Genomic DNA, 20210 nt, shown 5'->3' with positions numbered 1-20210 from the left:
TTGCAATTTCGAGATGCAGGATTGCAAATTCACATTTTTGGAGTTGATTGGGTTTATCTCTTATGTTTTTGTTATGTTTTTTTTTGGGATTTTGGAATCACCTGAGTGGGCTTTTTGTCCATTATTTCGCTCTCTTTAAATAGACTTCTATGAACCCTTTCTCATCCAATTGCACAAGACTATTTTTTGGTTCATCTATAGAAATGAGTTTCAAAATTTTAATAATTCTAATTTCTATAATTAAATAAATTATTTTTATTAAATGAATTTTATGAAAAGCATCTTACAATTAGTTAATGTTTTAGTTATAGTGTGAACCACCAATGTAAGTGATTTGTTTTAATATTTGTAAATGTAATTCGCCGCTTTTCAATTACCATGTAAAACACTGTAATTTACTTTCTATTTGTTCTTTTAATATCATATCTGCTGGTACACGCTGGTGGATAGTACCTTCGTCACTACTGAGCTTTGTATATGCTTGCCTATCTGAGCTTTATATATGCTTGCCTATCTATAAAGGTTTCCTCCTTTTAATAATCCTATCGACCTCTCTTTGTACCTTTTGGAACAATTGCTAGTTATTTTTATTAATAAAATTGATTAAAAAAAGAAAGCTCCATGCATGGGAACCGCGTGGGTCGTTTCAAGGATGCTCCCATGGAATTGGAAGCTGCATCAAAGTGGACTTTTAAAAGCCACCCCGCTGGCGGAGAAAGTGTGAAATAGTTATGGCCCCGGGCCCCGCTCCGCTCGGGGACAAAGAGTATAGTTACGGGTATTGTTTCGGACAGCATAACTATAACCATATAGCCAAGCGTATAGTTACAGGTATTGTTTCGCACAGTATAACCATAACTATATAACCAAGAGTATAGTTACGGGTATTGTTTCGGACAGCATACTCATAACCATATAACCAAGAGTATAGTTACAGGTATTGTTTAGGACAGCATACTCATAACCATATAACAAAGAATATAGTTACAGTTATTGTTTCGAACAGCATACTCATAACAAGATAAGCAAGAGTATAGTTACGGGTATTGTTTCGGACAGCATAACCATAACCCCCACCCCAAACGAACGAACGAGTGTAGGCATTTCAAAGATAGTAGAATATAAATTAAGGATCCATCTCTGCCTCCTGCAACACCAACGCGAAAGGCAAAAGTAAGTTTGTTTGTTTGGGCAGAAAGGAAAATGGCGAGCTGTACTGCAGGCCAGGTTATCAAATGCAAAGGTAACTACTTCAGTTCAGTTCAGTGCAAGGAGTCATGGCCACATTCTTTTCATTCAATGCATATCATTTCATGGCAAAATTGATTTTCAGGGTTAAGCTGGATTTATGCAAACTGTATGTGTGCAATTTATGCTTCTTGAAATCTGATATATTTTGATTTGTACTTTTGTTACAGCTGCTGTTGCATGGGGTGCAGGGGAGCCTCTGAAGATTGAAGAAGTGGGAGTGGCTCCTCCACAGGCAATGGAAGTGAGAATCAAAGTGCATTATACTGCCTTGTGTCATACAGACCTTTATTTCTGGGAAGCAAAGGTATGCTATGAATATTTATCATTAAACATCAAGTTTTTGGAAAGCAAACGTATGCTATGAATAATTATCATTAAACATAAAGAAAATTTGAAGGAAGGATATTAATTACACATCTCCAACTGCACTGTACTGTATAACACATACAAATATTGCTTTTAACAGTGAAATGGAATCACTGATACTGATACTGCTTTGGTTGCAGGGCCAAACTCCTCTCTTTCCCCGCATTTTGGGACATGAAGCAGCTGGGTATGCACTCTGCTCTGGCCCATGAGCTCTATGTATTCAAAAAAATTAGTTAGTCATATTAGCAGGAGCGTGGGATTTCAAAAAAGTTAATTAGTCATACTAGCAGGCATTCAGGATTTCAAAGAAATTAATTAGTCGTACTAGCAGGCATGTAGGATTTCAAAGAAATTAATTAGTCGTACTAGCAGGCATGTAGGATTTCAAAGAAATTAATTAGTCATACTAGCAGGCATCACGTAGCAGGGATGTAGGATTTCAAAGAAATTAATTAGTCATACTAGCAGGCATCACGTAGAATTTCAAAAGGGAAAAGGGACAGTAATTTTCTTGTGATTCATTGGTCACTAACTATAAGTCTGTTGCTTGACACAGAGTTGTTGAGAGTGTTGGAGAAGGGGTGACTGATCTCAAGGAGGGTGACAGTGTGCTTCCCTTATTTACTGGAGAATATGGAGAATGCAGACACTGCAAGTCAGACGAAAGCAACATGTGTGATCTTCTAAGAATTAATACTGACAGGGGGGTTATGATAAATGATGGGAAGTCGAGATTTTCAATCAATGGGAAACCCATTTACCACTTCCTTGGCACATCCACTTTCAGCCAGTATACAGTTGTGCATGTCGGTTGTGTTGCCCAAATTAATCCAGAGGCTCCTCTTAACAAAGTCTGTATTCTCAGTTGTGGGGTTTCAACAGGTAAATCATTTTCTGGACTTTTTGAGAGTAATTTGTTGATGATTGTGAAAAAGAGATCATTAAAAGAATATAATTGACATTGTATACTGTTTTATCCAATTCCTAAAGTTATGGTTTCCTGGACTGTTAATCCCTTGATTGAAATTCTTATTCACAATTTATTTTGTTGTGGGATCAGGCATGGGTGCGACTTTGAATGTAGCAAAACCCAAGAAGGGTTCAACTGTAGCAGTATTTGGCCTTGGGGTGGTTGGGCTTGCTGTAAGTGAAACTCATTTCTGAATTTTTCCTTTTTGGGATCAATATGATGAGTATACTGTTTAATTTTCTGTTAGAAATCTGACCTGGGCTTAACTACGCAGGCTGCTGAAGGGGCAAGAATTGCAGGAGCTTCTCGAATAATTGGAATCGATTTAAACAGTGACAGATTTGAAATAGGTTGTAAATTGCCCATTTCCATCATCATTTGTTAATCACTGTATATATATGTTGAATGAAGAATTAGAATTTCCTTTCCTTTCTAATTTTTGTTGATCCTTTTACAGCAAAATTCTTTGGTGTAACGGAATTTATAAACCCACTGGACCACCAGAATCCTATTCAACGGGTTGGTTGAATGATCTTTAACTTCTCTTTTCCAGATCGGAATGCTTCTTTTATTTAATTGAATTGATATTGTTTGTCTAGTAGCACGAATTATTGCATCAGGAGGAGAAGCTTTCTCTATTTTAGTTTATTACATTACACACAGCTTCAGTCTTCCACCTAGTCTATAGATAGATTGAAGTGAAGCAATTAAATGATAGCATGTGAAGGTGCACCTTGTGTTACTAAATATAAATCTTCTTATTTCTTTTAATCCTATTTGTTTGTGCTATAAACATGGATCTGCATTTTCACCTTTGTCTCTTTCAAACTTATTGCTCTTTGTTGGTGCTTAATAGATGTGTAACAGAATTTATGTTAAAGCTCAATTCAGTTTTGTGTTGTATTGCATTCGGAGAAATGTTTTAAATTAAAACTAAACTCTGGGAGCTAATCTTATCAGGTTATTGCCGAGAAAACTGATGGAGGGGCGGATTACAGCATCGAGTGCACAGGGAATGTCAAGGCCATGATTCAAGCCTTCGAATCCTGCCATGACGTATGATGTATCTACTCTGCCTCCCCTTTCTTCTGAAATTGTAAATATACCACTCAGTTTTAGCAACTATGCATATATGCTGATCACATGGGTATGAATGTGTTTGTTGTTCAGGGTTGGGGTGTAGCCGTTTTAGTGGGGGTCCCTCATTCAGACGCAGTCTTTGCAACGAGTCCCTTGAATTTCCTGAACGGGAGGACGTTGAAAGGAACCTTCTTGGGAAACTATAAGCCCCGTTCCGATGTGCCAGGCCTTGTAGAACTGTATTTGCTTAGAGTAAGACTTCTATCATTTACTTCTGCTATAAATATCTCTCTCACACCATACCATGCCATGCCTGCTCATTTCCTTTCCTTTCCTCCTACTGAAGCACTAGCCGTCCTTAATTAGGCTTTTAATCTAACTTCCTTTCCTGGTTTATTGTTGGTTTGCAGATGATTGAACTGGATAAATTTATTATACACGAGGTTTCATTTGCCGATATCAACAAGGCATTTGATTACATGATTAAAGGACAGACTTTGAGATGTGTGATTAACATGTTTGGTAATTAAATGGTACACAGGAAATATCTTCAGTTTTTCAAAGCTTCTTACAAATGGTGTGGTGAATCGGCATTATTCTTTCATATGTACAGAGGTTTCCTTACATTGAATAAATCAGAAGGGTTTGGACAAGGATAGCAGAATTCGAGTACTGTTCTGTGGAATAATTGTTATGATTTTGAAGAAGTGATATTGTTCCCAAGGGAGTTTATATTATGGATTGAATCATTGATACAGTACTATGGAATAATTGTTATGATTTTGAAGAAGTGGTATTGTTCCGAAATAGTTTATGTTATATTGATTGATTCATTGATATAGTTACGACGAATTTTAGTTATTGTTAAGTCAATTTGTTGGAAATTTGAAAATTTATTCCTGTGAGATATTAGAATTGAGATTGTGAATTTTTAAAGATTTGCTATTATGAGAAATCGAACAGTTTGCAATTGTGAAACTTGTAAGAATGGTTATCGATTGATTCATATGGTTATCAAATTTTTTTAGTTATTGTAAGTCAAATTGTTGGAAATTTGAAAATTTATTTCTCTGAGATATCATAATTGAGATCGTGAACTTTTAAATATATGTTATTATTGTTGAAGATAATGGAGAATATCCTAGAATAGGTCAGAGTTGGTTCAGGTAACCTTAAGATAGGAATTAGTTTCTATTTCTTAGGATGTTGTTCTAATTTCCCTAAAACCATGTTTCCTATTTAATGTGTAATGTGGATGAACAATGTAGAGCATTCTGCAGAGCCAGACTCTCCTCGCTCAGACTCTCTTTCGTAGAGCTGACTAGTGTGTTTTATTTTTTAATACAAACATTGCCATTTTTTATTATGGTATCAGAGCGTCAGGGTTGAGGAACCTGTACGCTGGCTGGTGGGTGGTTCTTTGAACTGAGATCATTGCAGTTGTGAGGCGGATAACTACGATGAATCAGAAATCATCGCTGGTTATGAGTGTACCTCTGCGACGAGGGCACTATAGCTACTACGTGCATATTTTCTAGTTTTTTCATCGTAGGAAAGACGTGTACAGCTGTGATGACGTCGCAGAAACAACTGGCACTTCTGCGACTATTGTGTAAGCCAAGAACAAGGTTGTAGTTGACAACAGAAGGTTGTCTGGAGGCTAAGAAGGAAGCCATGGTGATCTGCACGTGTGCTGTGAGATCAAACAACATTGAAGAACAGTGATCTGTCTCTGTCACAGATCTGGGGTAAATTTAACATCTTTTACCTGTCAATTTTTTTTTCTAAATAGCCAAGATGAATAACAATGTTTTTGAAGCTTGCATAAACGAGCATAACAAGCTTGATGGTTCCAATTATGCAAATTGGAAATTCAAGATGCAGACTCTACTAGAAGCGCAGAGTGCTTGGACAATTGTGAATGGGGATGAGCCGAAGCCCGCGGCTAGATCAGCAACAGTGCGAGATTTTGAGAAACGGGAAAGTAGAGTAAGGACAATGTTAAAGATGTCAGTGAAAGACTACATTATACCGCACATCAGAGAATGTAAGTCAGCTAACAATATTTGGGGAATCCTGAAGGAGTTGTACGAGATCAAGAATTCAAATCGTCTTCTGTTTCTTAAGAGTAAGATCCTATCCCTGAAGATGGAGGAGAATGAGACAATTGCTTCATTTGTAGCAAGGATAAAGGATCTGAAGAACAAATTAGCAAACATTGATCATACAAGTTTACAAAAGATTTTTCGGCGAAGATCACATGAGACATCATTTGTCGACGCGTTTCGAACCAACCAACTTGTCCTGACGATGAACCACACTGGTTGGTTCGAAATGCGTCGACAAATGATGTCTCATGTGATCTTCGCCGAAAAATCTTTTGTAAGCATAATCCTTATCAAGGAGAGACCAGAGAAATGTTTTCCATTTTCACCTACTGGAGATGATAATTTATTCAAAGCGCTAATTTTTGAGAAGAAAAAAAATCCCTGTTTTAGGCAAAAACCATGGAAGATCAGGCCTTGCAAAATCCATGGAAGATCGGGCCTCGCAAAAGGAATGGTTGTAACTGCATAGCTTGTAAACATGTCTTATGGTGTGGAAGGGTTATTGCCAGAAGCACCTCACCTGTTAATGCTCCATGATACTCCCCAAAGATAGTGGAGTTAATCATCTATCTGTAAATGTGTACACCAGCTAATGCTCCTCGAACGATTTATCTGTTTGCTAAAAAGTGTCCCAAAATGCTTCAACACCAAATTGTTCCAGAAGCGCTTGAAATTTGAAAATTTCCCACCAAATTGTTTGAAAAGTGCCCGATCGATTTTGATTTATGTAATAATTACATAATTTTAATGTGTTAATTAGGATCTATTGATTTAATATTTATTAATTATTTTATTATGTTTAATTTAATGTGTTAATCAAAATTTATTCATTCAGTATACAATAATTATATATATTTAAAAAAATTTATCTGATAATATAAATATATTTTTAGTAAAATATATAAATTAAAAAATTGAGATGTATTTTCAAAATTGTTAGATTTTTGGAGGGAATGAAAGCACTAGCCCAGATTTAAGTGCTTTTATGGGAGTCTCTTGGAGGGAATCATTTATGCTAATATTTATCATTGGATTCAGCATAAGTTGGAAGATGAATCAAGCGGTTTGAGAATAGAAATGCACCAATCTAGACCTATTTTAAACCCTTAAACATCCACCATAATTGAGGCAATGTTGAGAGGATTACCAGCTGAGTTGAATTTAGAAAGAGAATTTTCAAGGCTTGAGGTGTAAGTTGGAACAACCATTATAGGTAGAATCTAATGAGCTTATCATGACCTCATTATAAATAGATATGGATTTATTAAATGAGAGCTACCATCTTGGCACATGTTTCTATTTTGAAGAGTTTGTTAGATTGGTTGAAGGAATGTCCCACCTCGAGAGTATGTGGAAAGCACAATTGGTACATTGCACTCTGAGGTCAACAAATCTATTTGGAGAACACTCCCTTATTCTCAACCTCCTAATTATTTGAAGGTGACCTTGGAGAGCAGATGAGCTTGTTGATATAGGCTATATGATGAGGGTTTGAAATTATGAATGATAAATAGTTTGAAAAATCAGTGCAAAATCTCTCCATTACCTAATGACAGATTTGAATATCAACTTAGAAAAATATATGTTGAAACATATTGCAAGTAGTTTGTACATGTAGTTTTGTTGCCATTTCTAACCATTATAGAATTACAGTGCCAGAGAGAGGGTCTCAGCAGACATGTAGGTGGAAAATACTTATCTATCACATAAACAACATAATCATGGGCTTTGGTATGTCCAAATATGTCTCAACCCTTGTTGGAAATATTGGGGGGGTGAATTGATACTTCTTACAATTGTTATATTATGTTAGTTAAAAGGTTAAGCCAGAACATAAGAAGTAGAACAAAAATAATAATTTTATTAAATATAGTGAGGAAATTGATTCTCATTTATAAATATGGGCTCCAACTTGTAATATAAGTTCTTTAATTCTTCAAGGTACCAACCTTGAATGAGGAAAAAAAGCCTCTTAGGCCAATCTAGGCACCAACTTGGTCAATATGAAGACATCAATCCTCTTAGGTTGAAGCCTTTAACTATACATAAAAAAAAATAAAAAATAAAAAAATAAAAAAATAAAAAAACAAAACAAAACAAAACAAAAAACAAAACTTTATCAAAATACTTCAAAATCATTCCTTCAAGATGTCTATCATATAAACCTCTTGTAAAAGCATGGAAGATTTTACACTCAGGATGCTCATGCCTATTGAACATAGGCTATTTATTGATGATATATGGTTTATGTAATTTTACAAATACTTTATACAAATAGTGACATCCCCCAACCCATGTTTGGACAACGACATCCAACCATCATCAGATAATGTGTTCACCACCTCAATTGTCATCTTCTATGCAAAGAATGTAGATGACTCGTGTAAGGTACAAAGTGTTTCAAGGACACTTGAAGCCTCTAAGTCATGTGATCAACCATGATGACTAATACTCCTCTACCTTCAATAGGTCAGATCAAATACCCACTAGATAAGAGTTCATCATACACATCTTTGAAATTGTGATACAATATGCATACAATCAACACATAGACATACATATGTTTATTATTTATTGATCTATGCACATGTTTACACTATTCATACTCTATTGCATTTTTACAATGCAATTGCTTCCTCGCATTATGAGAGCCTTCAAGCTTTTGCTTAGCACATTGTGTGATCCTGAATTCTTTTAGGTGAGGGATTATAGTCAACTTCAGGGGATAGTGAATTCCTTGGTGGCAGTGTTTTAATAAGGCTTGAACATTTCTCAATAAGACTCATGAGACATGCAACATATTAAGGGTTACATCCAATTCAGCAATGACCCTTTCTTTGGCATCAATGGCAAACCTCTCAAAACTCCACACATTCAAGAGTCTCCTTGAATATCATAATCTAGAGCCTCTTTTTCTCCCTTGTGTCATGCACAGAAGAGTGCTCATAATCTTCAAATTCAATCAAGTTTGCTAGACACTATCAAACAAGCTCCTCCAACCTCATAGTAGGGCCCTCCCTCCCCAAGCAACAACCTCCTTTTTCTAGTTCCTTGCCTATATCTTATTGTGTTTTTGTGCTTTAGTGTCCTTCCATGAATCACTTCCTCCCCCTTGGATCTTAGGGACAACCTAATTTTTCTCCCAAGACTCTCCTTTTCTCTTTCCTCCTTGATGTTCTCCTTCATCCCTTCCCTCCCCTCTATTCCCCCTTCTCTCCCTATTACTTTTGTTTCCCTGCTACCCTCCTCCTCTTTAGCCTCCCCCCTTGTTACAGTTTATGATGCTCTGCTCACCTTTTTGTTTCCCCCTTCTTTGACTTGTCAAACATCCCTTTTTTAGACTCTGGTAGAGGGTTGGGGCCTCATAGCAATGATCAATTGAATGTCCCCAAGGTTGGGGGAAAATCCTTTTTTTCAATGGAACATAAATATGCAAATTTTGAAATTTTCTCCATGAAGAAATATATATATATATATATATATATATATATATATATATATATATATATATATATATATATATATATATATATATATATATATATCATTTTGCACCTTAGAGCTTCAAACGTTGAATCTCTTTCAAAATGAAAGTCGTACCCTTGAAGTGCAAGTCCTTAGCCAACCCTATAAAAAATTTAGCTATAAACAAATTAATCAAGTTCACTACCCTCATATTGTGATTATACCAGAATCAATGGCAGAGGGGGGAAAGGGGATCCAATTACTATAGAATGCTCTCCCTCATTGGGGAAAAATCTGAAACTCTTCACAAGGTTTAATTCGGATTGCATAGTGATTTAGTGGTTTCTGAAAATTTGATCAAATTCATAAATTTGGAGGCAAAAATTCAAATTAGTAAATTTGGAGGAAATAATTTAGAATCATTATACTCTCTATTTTGCATAAATAGATTTTATTTTTCTTTTACTCAAATTGTGGAGATATTGTGGTCACACAAGGAAGGTGCAAGAGAATGTAAAATTTTAAAATTTGAATTTTGAAAAAATTATGTGTATTTTTTATTTTTATTTTTGAAGTTTTTGACTATTAAAGAGTGCTTTATTTTTATTTTTTTTATTTTCAAGCTCATTGTCATTTAAGCAAGGATATTTTTTTAGGAAAGATAAAAAGGAAATGGGTTTGAAAGGTTGTACTCTTTGAGGATCGAATAGTTCTAATGGTCATTCATTGAGAAATGAAAACAAATTTATTACATAAAAAGACAGTTATTAAAACCCAACCCATTATTCGTTACCTCACCTAATTTTACATCTAATTATTTTAAACTATAATCTCGAAGGATTGCAATGTCTAACATTCTCCCCTTTAATTTGAAGGAGTTTTTGTTAGCCCAAGCATCATTTTGAACTTTTCGAATTTTTCTCTTCCTAGAGCTTTGGTGAATATGTCTACAATTTGCTTAGTCGTAGAACAATGTATTGGATGAATAGTTTTGGCCTCTACATGATATCAAATCAAATGATATTTCATATTGATGTGCTTGGTTCGATCAAAATCTTGGGTTCTTGGCCAACTTGATTGTAGAAGTATTATCTAAACGTAAAGGAGTTGAGTTCACTTGTTTCTCTTGCAAGCCTTCAATTATTTTCCTGAGCCACGCAATTTCCTTTGTCGCTTCTGCGAATGCCACATATTCTGCTTTTGTTGTTGAATCTATCGAAACTGATTGTTTGCATGACCTCTAGGAGACCACGAGGGCTTCATTTGGGGAGCAATACCATACCACGTTCATTCATAATGGGGTTATATAATGTGATTTATAGAGGTGTTTTTCAATATGTAATCAAATTAGGGGTATCATTTAGTATGCCATGAACGCATGTGATATGTGAGAGGTTCATTGAGTGAAGCCCCGTGCAGGAGACCATTGTTGATCCAAGACTCATGAGATATCCTGAAGTTGATACTATGTTTTCCTTGTCCCCATTGAAGTATGAATTAGAATGTGCAATAACACAAAAGTCATCCACCTTGGTGTACTTAAGCCCATAATCTTGAGTCCCCTTTAAGTATCTCATGACTCTTTTTGCAGCAAACCAATGTCCCTCACATGGTTTATGCATAAATTTGAAAAGTATGCTCACAAATTTGTAGAGGACTCATATAAGGTACAAATTATGAGAGCCTTGAAGCTTTTTCTCTGCACACTGTGTGATCCTGAATTATTTTAGGCAAGGGATTATAGTCAACTTCAGGGGATAGTGAATTCCTTGGTGGCATTGCTTTAAGAAGGCTTGAACATTTCTCAAGAAGACTCATGAGACATGCAACATATTAAGGGTTACTTCTAATTCATCAATGGCCCTTTCTTTGGCATCAATGACAAACCTCTCAACACTCCACACATTCAAGCGACTCCTCGAATATCATAATCTCGAGCCTCTTTTTCTCCCTTGTGTCATGCACGGAATAGTGCTCCTGATCTTCAACTTCAATCGATTTTTCTATACACTATCAAACAAGCTCCTCCAACCTCATAGTAGGGCCCTCCCTCCCCAAGCAAGAACCTCCTTTTTCTAGTTCCTTGTCTATCTCTTATTGTGTTTTTGTGCTTTAGTGTCCTTCCATGAATCACTTCCCCCCCTTGGATCTTAGGGACAACCTAATTTTTCTCCCAAGACTCTCCTTTGCTATTTCCTCCTTGATGTTCTCCTTCATCCCTTCCCTCCCCTATATTCCCCCTTCTCCCCCTATTACTTTTGTTTCCTTCCTACCCTCCTCCTCTTTAGCCTCCCCCCTTGTTACAGTCTATGATGCTCTGCTCTCCTTTTTGTTTCCCCCTTTTTTGACTCATCAAACATTCCTTTTTTAGACTCTGGTAGAGGGTTGGGGCCTCATAGCGATTATCATCTAAATGTCCCCAAGAGAAGGGGAAAATCCTTTTTGTCAATGGAACATAAATATGAAAAATTTGAAAATTTGCCCCACATATATATATATATATATATATATATATATATATATATATATATATATCTATATATATATATATATATATATATATATGTATATATGTATATGTATATATGTATATGTATATGTATATGTATATATACATACATATGTATATGTATATATACATACATATATATATATATATATATATATATATATATATATATATATACATATACATATACATATACATATACATATACATATACATATACATATACATATACATATACATATATATACATATACATATACATATACATATACATATACATATACATATATATATATATATATATATATATATCATTTTTCCCCTTAGAGCTTCAAGCGTTGAATCTCTTTCAAACTGAAAATATTATCCTTGAATTGCAAGGCATTAGCCAACCCTATAAAAAACTTAGCTATAAACAGTTTAATCAAGTTCACTACCCTCATATTGTCATTATACAAGAATCAATGGCGGATGGGGAAAAGGGGATCCAATTACTATAGAATTCTCTCCCTCATTAGGAGTTTTTATCTAATGATTTTATTGGCCATTTAGGGGGCCTTGTCACAAGATGAAATGTTGGTTTCATTAGCCTAAAAAATGATTAGTCTATTCACTCAGGAATATTTGTTGATATTTAATCTGAGGTCCTGGACATGTCTTTCTGTTGATTAAACCTTTACAAGATTTACTTGAATAGATAATATTTCTAGCTCTCTTTTGTAAAGCTTCCCTCCATTCACTTGGGTCACACTATTATCGAGGGAGATTAAAATTTCTCTTTGGGGGTTTTGAAGTTTGGGATCCATAAGCTTAACAAGACCCTCTTTTGAAGTTCTTTATAGACCTTTTTGACAACATTCTCCTCTGTGATATCCTCCCTACAAATCTTATGCCAACCTAGCCTAATTATAGATGAATAAATGCTCACATTGCAAAGAAACTATATCATTTTCTTCTATTTGAAGATCTCTAGGACACAAATCTCTAAAATTTTCAATTCATGTAGAATTTAATATCTCTAAACAAGTGCAATAGAAAATGGTAGAGCTCTTATATGGCCCCTCATACTTGAAGATTAAATTCCAATGACTAAAGATACTTCTCAACATATTAACCACTCAATCTTGCATGGCTAATATCCACTATTAGAGTTGCAAGTGCAAGTTCTTCGTGAGCCTCCCAATTGACACCTTCATCCATTTCAATTAGATGTGCATGTAGTCCAAAGATCCTCTTTGCAATTTTAGGAGAAATAAATATGTATAGGAGAGAAGTTACAATATAAAATTAAACAATGCCAAAGTTCAAATAAAACACCACTACTTAGACTATCCAAAATGAGAATTTCTAAAGAAGAAAATAGAATCTCATCTTATTTTTTATATCATTGGTAAATGAACATGGGTTGAATATTCAATATCTCTTGTAATTGAAACAAACTAATGTATGAGATGAATAATTATAGGTAATAATTCCCATAAATGGTCATTATTACTATGTCACATATTGATATCTTTTATTTCATAAATAGTTTCATCATATCTAATAGATAAAATAACCATGACTTTAGGTAGCACTTTTGATGGATTTTACTCATTGGTAACTTTTATTTCTTTGTGAATAAAGTTGAAAAGTGGAAATAAAAAATATTTAATAAATGAGAGTAAAGATTATTTGAAGGGTGTTACCAAGCCTATGGCTTGAGGTTTTATATGAGAAAACTATATATTTCTAGAAGAATAAAGGTTGCAAGATAACAAGTGTAGCAATAGGCATCAACATATAACATGAAAATTTTTGAACACTTTTTCATGCTAGATATTCCAAAATCTATAGTAGCAGTCAATATGAATTAGTCACTAAAGGAAAATATTAAACATTTTCCATACAACATATTTAGGAAAAATATTTTCTTTTTAGGGGTTGTATTGAAGTGGCTTGGGAACTTATACATGGACCATGAACATTATGTTACACCTCTTTTGGGCCCTCATGAACCAGTTTTCATCCTTGAACAATGTTTAAGGCCCTAAAAATCATCCCTTAAATGGTCTTCATGAGCATCACTAAGCCAACTATTCACCTTAGAAGCACTTGGTGGTGGTTTTGTACATTTTCATAGTCTATATTATTACTGAGCCTTAAAAACCACTTGTAAACTCTAGGATGGCAATGGTCTTTCTCCTTAGATAATGTGCAATGTCCAATGCCCCAACAAAAAACATCTAACTAAACAAATTATTCCTCTTAAATAATAAAATTTGTAAATATTTTGAAAATCCATTTGATTAAAAGACAAATCTATGGTCATCGATGACATGATCGGATAGTAAACATCCTATCCTGCCCTTAGATTCAAAGCCTCTTGGTAGTTTGTCACCATTGCATGTATCCCTCGACCTCGCAAACCCACATCTGAACAATATTGGTTTGCAATCGCATAAGCATTGCCCAGAATCAATCCTTGAGCGACTAGGTCTCTTCATGCATGGCTTCCAACAATTCATTTGTGTTTCTTCACCGTCAAAACAAGTTCGAAAAACTTAATTTTCTGCAAAAGGGTGCTAAAATTTCAAAGCGCCATTATTTTTCCTGTCATCGTCATGAATCGTATAAGCTTTCTCCTGATGCAGTTATTTTAAGTTCTTGATTGGAAAAATTGGCTATATTTTGGATTTCTGGAAATATTTCATTAAATAATCCATTGTATTCTCTGAACTAAATCTGTCGAAAGAGGCCATGCTCAAAACAGTGTTTTAAGCGGAAGAATCAGAGATAAAAAAATATCATTAAGATATATTCAAGGGTTCTTTCCAGTTCAGTTATTCTGAGCTTTCAATGGAAATGTTTGACTCTATTTTGGCTTACAGATAAGATTTCATAAATTAAGGCTCTCTATAAATGGACTAGAGGAGGCTGTGCTCAATTTTGTTTAAAAAAAACAGCAGAGTTTGGGAAGAAGTGCATTGAGTTAAGGATCGTGATTTTTTAATTTGATTGAATGATTTATGTCTCAATTCTCCACATTTCAAATTTATTTGAGAATGGAAATTGATTATTCTAGTATTTGATGGTGTTATGTTCAAATTACACAAAAGAAGATAGAAAGCTAGGGCTTTTAGAGGCTAAGCATACACAATGGCACAAACTTTAAAGGTTTTTGTGAGATTTTTATGACTGACAAATAGGATAGAACATCAGGGCTTTCACTAAGCTAAGAAATCTAATGCCACATTCTTTATAGATTTACTTCAACGTTCTGAGATTAAAAATTTGTAATGTTCAGCTGGTTCGTAGATATCTTTTGGCAGTTTCTATTTGTATGGAACCAAGAATTTGAGACCTCAACATGAAATATTATGCTCTGGCAGATTTTCCCTTTCAACGTATCTTTGCGCAATGGAATACAATCTATAATGCTCTTTAGTTTCTGGAGAAACCAAAACCAATGGACCAGGAAGCAGGGGCTATCAGAACGATCAATAATGGAGGGAAACACTATCCTTCACAAGATAGCCTTCACAAGATAGCAACGTAGAGGAATAGGTTGTCTAAGCATGTCATTAGAGATTTCAAACATAAGCTATTTATTTTCTTTAGCGTCGGCTAAAGTTGAGAACTTTTGCCACATTCCAGGATCACCTGCATCTGTTTTATAAGGAGGTCTTGTAACCTGCTTTGAACTTCCAGTTTCTCTCTTTGAAAGTTTGTATGGAAAACTAGTGCTGTATCAAAGGTTTACTCATATGAAGGATGCAGAAAATGAGACTCCTTTAGCGAGTCCAAAAAATGCATGGCGAAGAATTGATGCAAAATGATACCTGCAACAGAGCCAACAAAGTTTCAAAATTAGAGCTAACCACGCCAATTAAAAATTGCAAACAACCTGGAATCATATCTTCAGGACAACATTGTTCGAAGCACCCCAAAAATTCAAGTATGTTGCCACTGTGCTACCTTTCTATAAACTAAAATTATTTATTTTATTGTTGTAATATCAGTGACACAGTCTTGGTTCAAACATTTGAAAGATAGACTTGATTTTTCATTTAGTTGATTATGGGACTCTGTACTCAAGATCATGAGAAAAAAAATCCAATAATTTTTAGCTAGTCAAGCATAAGTTCTTGAAAGTTAAATAGTAACTGTCTCTTTCCTGTTTCCCACTGTGCAGACAGGCATATCACTGATTTTAGCAAGCCTTAGAATTTTCCTCTCTGCCTTCGTAAGGAAGAAAATTTCTGAACTCTTCCTTGACACACATGAAAGTCATATGCAGTTTCTGCAATGGTATTGACAAATTGTAAGAAATTATTGTATAAGAACCTTCTTACAGTCCTTGTTTCTCAATTCCAAGCAGATGTCCAACCATCCAAAATACATAGTTCCTTCTTCCTTAGTCTTTTAGCTATTGCAATATGATTAATGGAGCAAAGATTTAACTGTGTCCTTAACATTAGCACTAAGAGGACACACACTAAAGCCTACCATAGTCATTCTACCACCCCATTTTCGTGCAGCTTCATACCTCTCAATACTTTCTTCCCCAAATTATGTTCACTATGTCTCGAACAAGCCATTATTTTTCAATATTCATACAATCTATGATATTCCTTTTAAGTGTAGCATCTAGAGACTCAAACACTGATGAGTAACAATTTAATGCTTCCATGAACTAGAACAAGAAAGGTGTAGTATTAGTGTTAATCTGTTGTTCTACTACTATGACCAAGAAAGGTGTAGTATTAGTGTTAATCTCTTGTTCTTTATGGTTGAGAGACTTCGCCATCCTAAGAAGTCGGTCACGTGGGTTCTTTGTAGACACACTTTCATCGGACATGTGATGCAGTTGGAATGAAAAGTTGAGTGCTAAAACCTCATCTAGATTTATGTCAAGCATCCTTCATGCTCTACTTTGAACTCGAGCATACTTGTCACCATCTATCTCACATCGGGTAGAGCCTTATAATGAAGATGGGCAAACCTCTGGTGCCATAGTTCAGATTGTAGAGATGTGTCACAAGACATGGCTCCCAATGGACTTCCTCCAACTTGATATGAAGTGTCAACCTGGAACCCAAGAGTAAAAGCATCTTTAAAATTCATTTTCCAAATGCGTACCTTTCCATCAATGAATGCCACCTTGTATCCTTTGTCTTCCATTGTCGAAATGGACACAAGGTTCTTCTTGAGATCAGGTACATATAGAACTTCTTGTAAATGAATCGTGTTACCTTGATTCAATTGAAGGGTAACATTTCCTACTCCCTTCATGGGATAGGTGGCATCGTCTCCAAGAATAATTTCCAAGTTTGTCTCCTTCTCTATCAGATTAGAGAGAGCTTCCTTGTATCTGGTGAAGTGCCTTGAGGCACCACTATCAATTAGCCAATTCCCCAAAGAGTCCGGAGGACAAGTAGTGGATAGGGCCGATATAAGATAGTATTCCTTTTCCTTATTGTTAACAACATTTGATTCTTCATACCTGGAGTTCCTTGCTTTCTTGGAGGGTTGACTATTTCCTTGATGTTCTAGATTGCTTTTGCCATTGAACCTGCCATTCCTTTGATTATTGTTGTTGAAGTTTCCCCTAGAATGGTTGTGATCATCATCATGTGATGTGTCCCTTCTATTTCGACACTCCCTTGCATAGTGGCCAAACTTATTACAAACAAAGCACCTGCCCTTCCTTCCACCCTTAGATCTAGGCTTTCCATTGAAATGACCTTTAGACCCTACATTATTTCTCCTTTTGGCATGAGAAGAGAAAGTAGTGGGGTTGCCTCTATGGAGATGACCTTAAGGCCTAATGCAATCATGAAGGATGAAAACCCTAATGCAGTTAAAGAGAAGTCTACACGCTGGTCTAGAAGATACCTCACAACAGTTTTGTGTATGCCCTAGTCACAATCCGAATGCACTCTAAATGCTGGTCATATTCTACAGCGAAAGAAGCACTCCATGCTGCCCTAACCAAGGAGATATAATCCACCGCAAGAAGAGGATTCCTATAAGCTGGAAAGAGGAGATCCATATGATGCCTAATTTAAACGTTGTTTTGGACAGGGACAGTGTCCAGCTTCAAGCATATGACATGAAGTAGAGTGCTGAAAGATGTGTGTTCAGTGATATTGGACAACATATGATTAGGACTGTGTTGACATAAATGCAAGTGCACAAATTGTTGTATGTTGCAGAATTTTATTTAGATGGATAGAGAAAGGGGTAAAGGCAATAAACAATGAAAGTAATCACTACATTGAAGACCAGCTGAAGGGATCTGCAATTATAGCCTAGTTGCTCTGCTATGCTGCAAGCCATAACAAGTAGATAAGGCTAGTGAGTGTAAATGGTGCAGCATAGTGCACAGTGATGGGTACAACAGTGATGGAGTGGTGCAACACAGTGCACAGTGATGGAATGGTACAACATAGTGCACACTGATGGGTACAACAGTGATGGAGTGGTACAACATAGTGCACAGTGATGGAATGATGCAAGATAGTGCACATTGATGGGTACAACAATGATAGAGTGGTGTAGCATAGTGCATAGTGATGGAATGGTGCATCATAGTGCACAGTGATTGGTACAACAGTGATGGAGTGGTGCATCATAGTGCACAGTGATGGAATGGTGCAACATAGTGCACATTGATGGAGTGGTGAAACATAGTGCACAGTGATGGGTACAACAATGATGGAGTGGTGTAGCATAGTGCACAGTGATGGGTACAACTGTGATTTGGTGCAGCTCAATGATAAGAGCAACTTAGTGAATGGGTGCAGCATAGTGATGGGTGCAGCATGATGATGAGGTGCATCACAATGAGGTGCAACATGGTGATGGAGTCACCTTGGAGGATCAGTTGAAGCAATATGCCTTCACCTGAGTCCAGATCAGCTACCTCATGTGACATCTTCTTTGAGAAGATCTCTGCTCTTATTTTGATAAGTCAAAATGTTGACTTCTGATGTATATGTACTATCTCTCTCTCTAGTGAACTATTGAAGAACATATAAGAAGAATTGATCAAGGGTTTCCCAACATTGGGGTTTGTCCCTGGTTGGCGCCACATCTTGTGTCCTCTTGTCTTGGCTTGTCTTCTGTGATTTATGTTTATGTTCTATCTGCATTTTACTATCATGCTACATGTGATTGCTAATCTAGAATTGATATTGAACTAATATGGAAAATTGAAGTAAATTTTCTATCAGCATAGAACATACCTAAAATTAACAGATTCCAACATGTATTTATGGAGATATGAATTTATTTGTATTATTGACAATTTGTTAAGGTCGACCAGCAAGAAAATTACCCCCAGCTCAACCTCAACGTTGCATTTAAATAGAGGATACCTCAAGTCATTTCAGGCACACATGATCTCATGATCTCTCTCCATTTGTTTGGGTTTATCTTCTATCAAGGAGGACGTAGTGGAAATAGTCATCTAAGAGAGTCCTAACCTCAGTCATGAAGGAGATCTAGTCGTAGTTGAAGAGAAGCCCTAGCTGTAGATCTAAGGAGCCCTAATGTGCAGCTAGAGGAGGAGCCCTAAGCCACATCAAAAGGAGCCCTAGCCGCAGCAAGAGAAGGAGCCCTAGCCGCGACTAAAGGAGAGACCCGAGTTGCAGCAAAGGGAGCCCTAACGCAGTAAGAAGAAGCCTGAAATAAGCATGAGAATTTTGGGTTACAATGTAGTGATAGAGGTTGTTCCTAGGAATGGGTTAAGGACTGTTTGAAAGGCGGGGGAGCCGCAACAATAAGGTGAGGTAGTACGTTGAAGAGATCTGTCCTATAGGCTCAGAACAGATCAACGTAGGGCTAGATACATATGTGGATTTGGTGCTAGAAAGTGTTGACAGCAAGGCGAGTTCTTGTAGGCTAGATATTACTCCATTGATGGTGTTTGTAAGTTTTTTGATGAAGGACCGTAGGCCTAACTTGATGCTTGGTTAGGTTGCAGGCCATAGCCAGCAACAAAGGTAGTTCTAAGGGTTGCATTAAGGGTAATCAAACCAAACTTTGATAGCGTGGCAGTGGTGGAGTCTTACCTTGGTACACCATTGATGAGCCTCATAATTGGGTAATGATGTGGGCCTTAATACATGTCCAAGCTTATTAAAATCAACTCTTCTCATAATTCCTTACAAGTTTTAATTATATTTTTCTTAATGAGAAGGTTGGTTTGAGAAACCATAGTGGTCTATCGCCAGCTCAACAGTGACAAAGAGTGGACCCATCGCATCTACTTGTGTATACAACATTGTCACCTCCAATTTTGTACAAACCTCGGGTTGATAAAGTAAAGTTGGTAGCCCCAGGAGTTGCAACATTCTTGCTGCAATACTCGTGTTCATCAACCGCAACCTAAGAAGGCGTGCATTATTGACTGTGTGGAGAATGAGGGCTAAAGGTTGATGCCCTAACTCTTGAAGCAATGACAACAAGTGCA

At 36.1% G+C, this 20210-nt stretch overlaps 1 protein-coding gene across 1 annotated transcript; it reads left to right on the top strand.

Moving 5' to 3' along the window:
* The first annotated feature begins 1064 nt into the window (after positions 1 to 1064).
* LOC149140319 (alcohol dehydrogenase 3-like) lies at positions 1065 to 4469 on the top strand. Its single transcript, XM_089447978.1, has 10 exons — positions 1065 to 1243; positions 1419 to 1555; positions 1758 to 1804; positions 2177 to 2502; positions 2681 to 2763; positions 2865 to 2940; positions 3048 to 3109; positions 3551 to 3646; positions 3761 to 3922; positions 4081 to 4469. The coding sequence occupies exons 1-10, from the start codon at positions 1204 to 1206 to the stop codon at positions 4198 to 4200; spliced, it is 1149 nt and encodes a 382-aa protein (XP_089304104.1). The 5' UTR covers positions 1065 to 1203; the 3' UTR covers positions 4201 to 4469.
* Positions 4470 to 20210: the final 15741 nt, after the last annotated feature.

This window comes from Pinus tabuliformis, chromosome X (assembly GCF_031772625.1).
Source record: "Pinus tabuliformis cultivar Carrire ecotype Pingquan chromosome X, CPIR1, whole genome shotgun sequence".
Classification (NCBI taxonomy): domain Eukaryota; kingdom Viridiplantae; phylum Streptophyta; class Pinopsida; order Pinales; family Pinaceae; genus Pinus; species Pinus tabuliformis.
This window is presented reverse-complemented; position numbering and strand designations above follow the sequence as displayed.

Bases quoted from the DNA above. Each gene is read 5' to 3' on its own strand.
- LOC149140319 (XM_089447978.1), top strand. From the start codon at position 1,204: ATGGCGAGCTGTACTGCAGGCCAGGTTATCAAATGCAAAG. The intron at 1,244-1,418 runs GTAACTACTTCA...CTTTTGTTACAG, and splicing joins CCAGGTTATCAAATGCAAAG to CTGCTGTTGCATGGGGTGCA. The intron at 2,941-3,047 runs GTTGTAAATTGC...ATCCTTTTACAG, and splicing joins CAGTGACAGATTTGAAATAG to CAAAATTCTTTGGTGTAACG.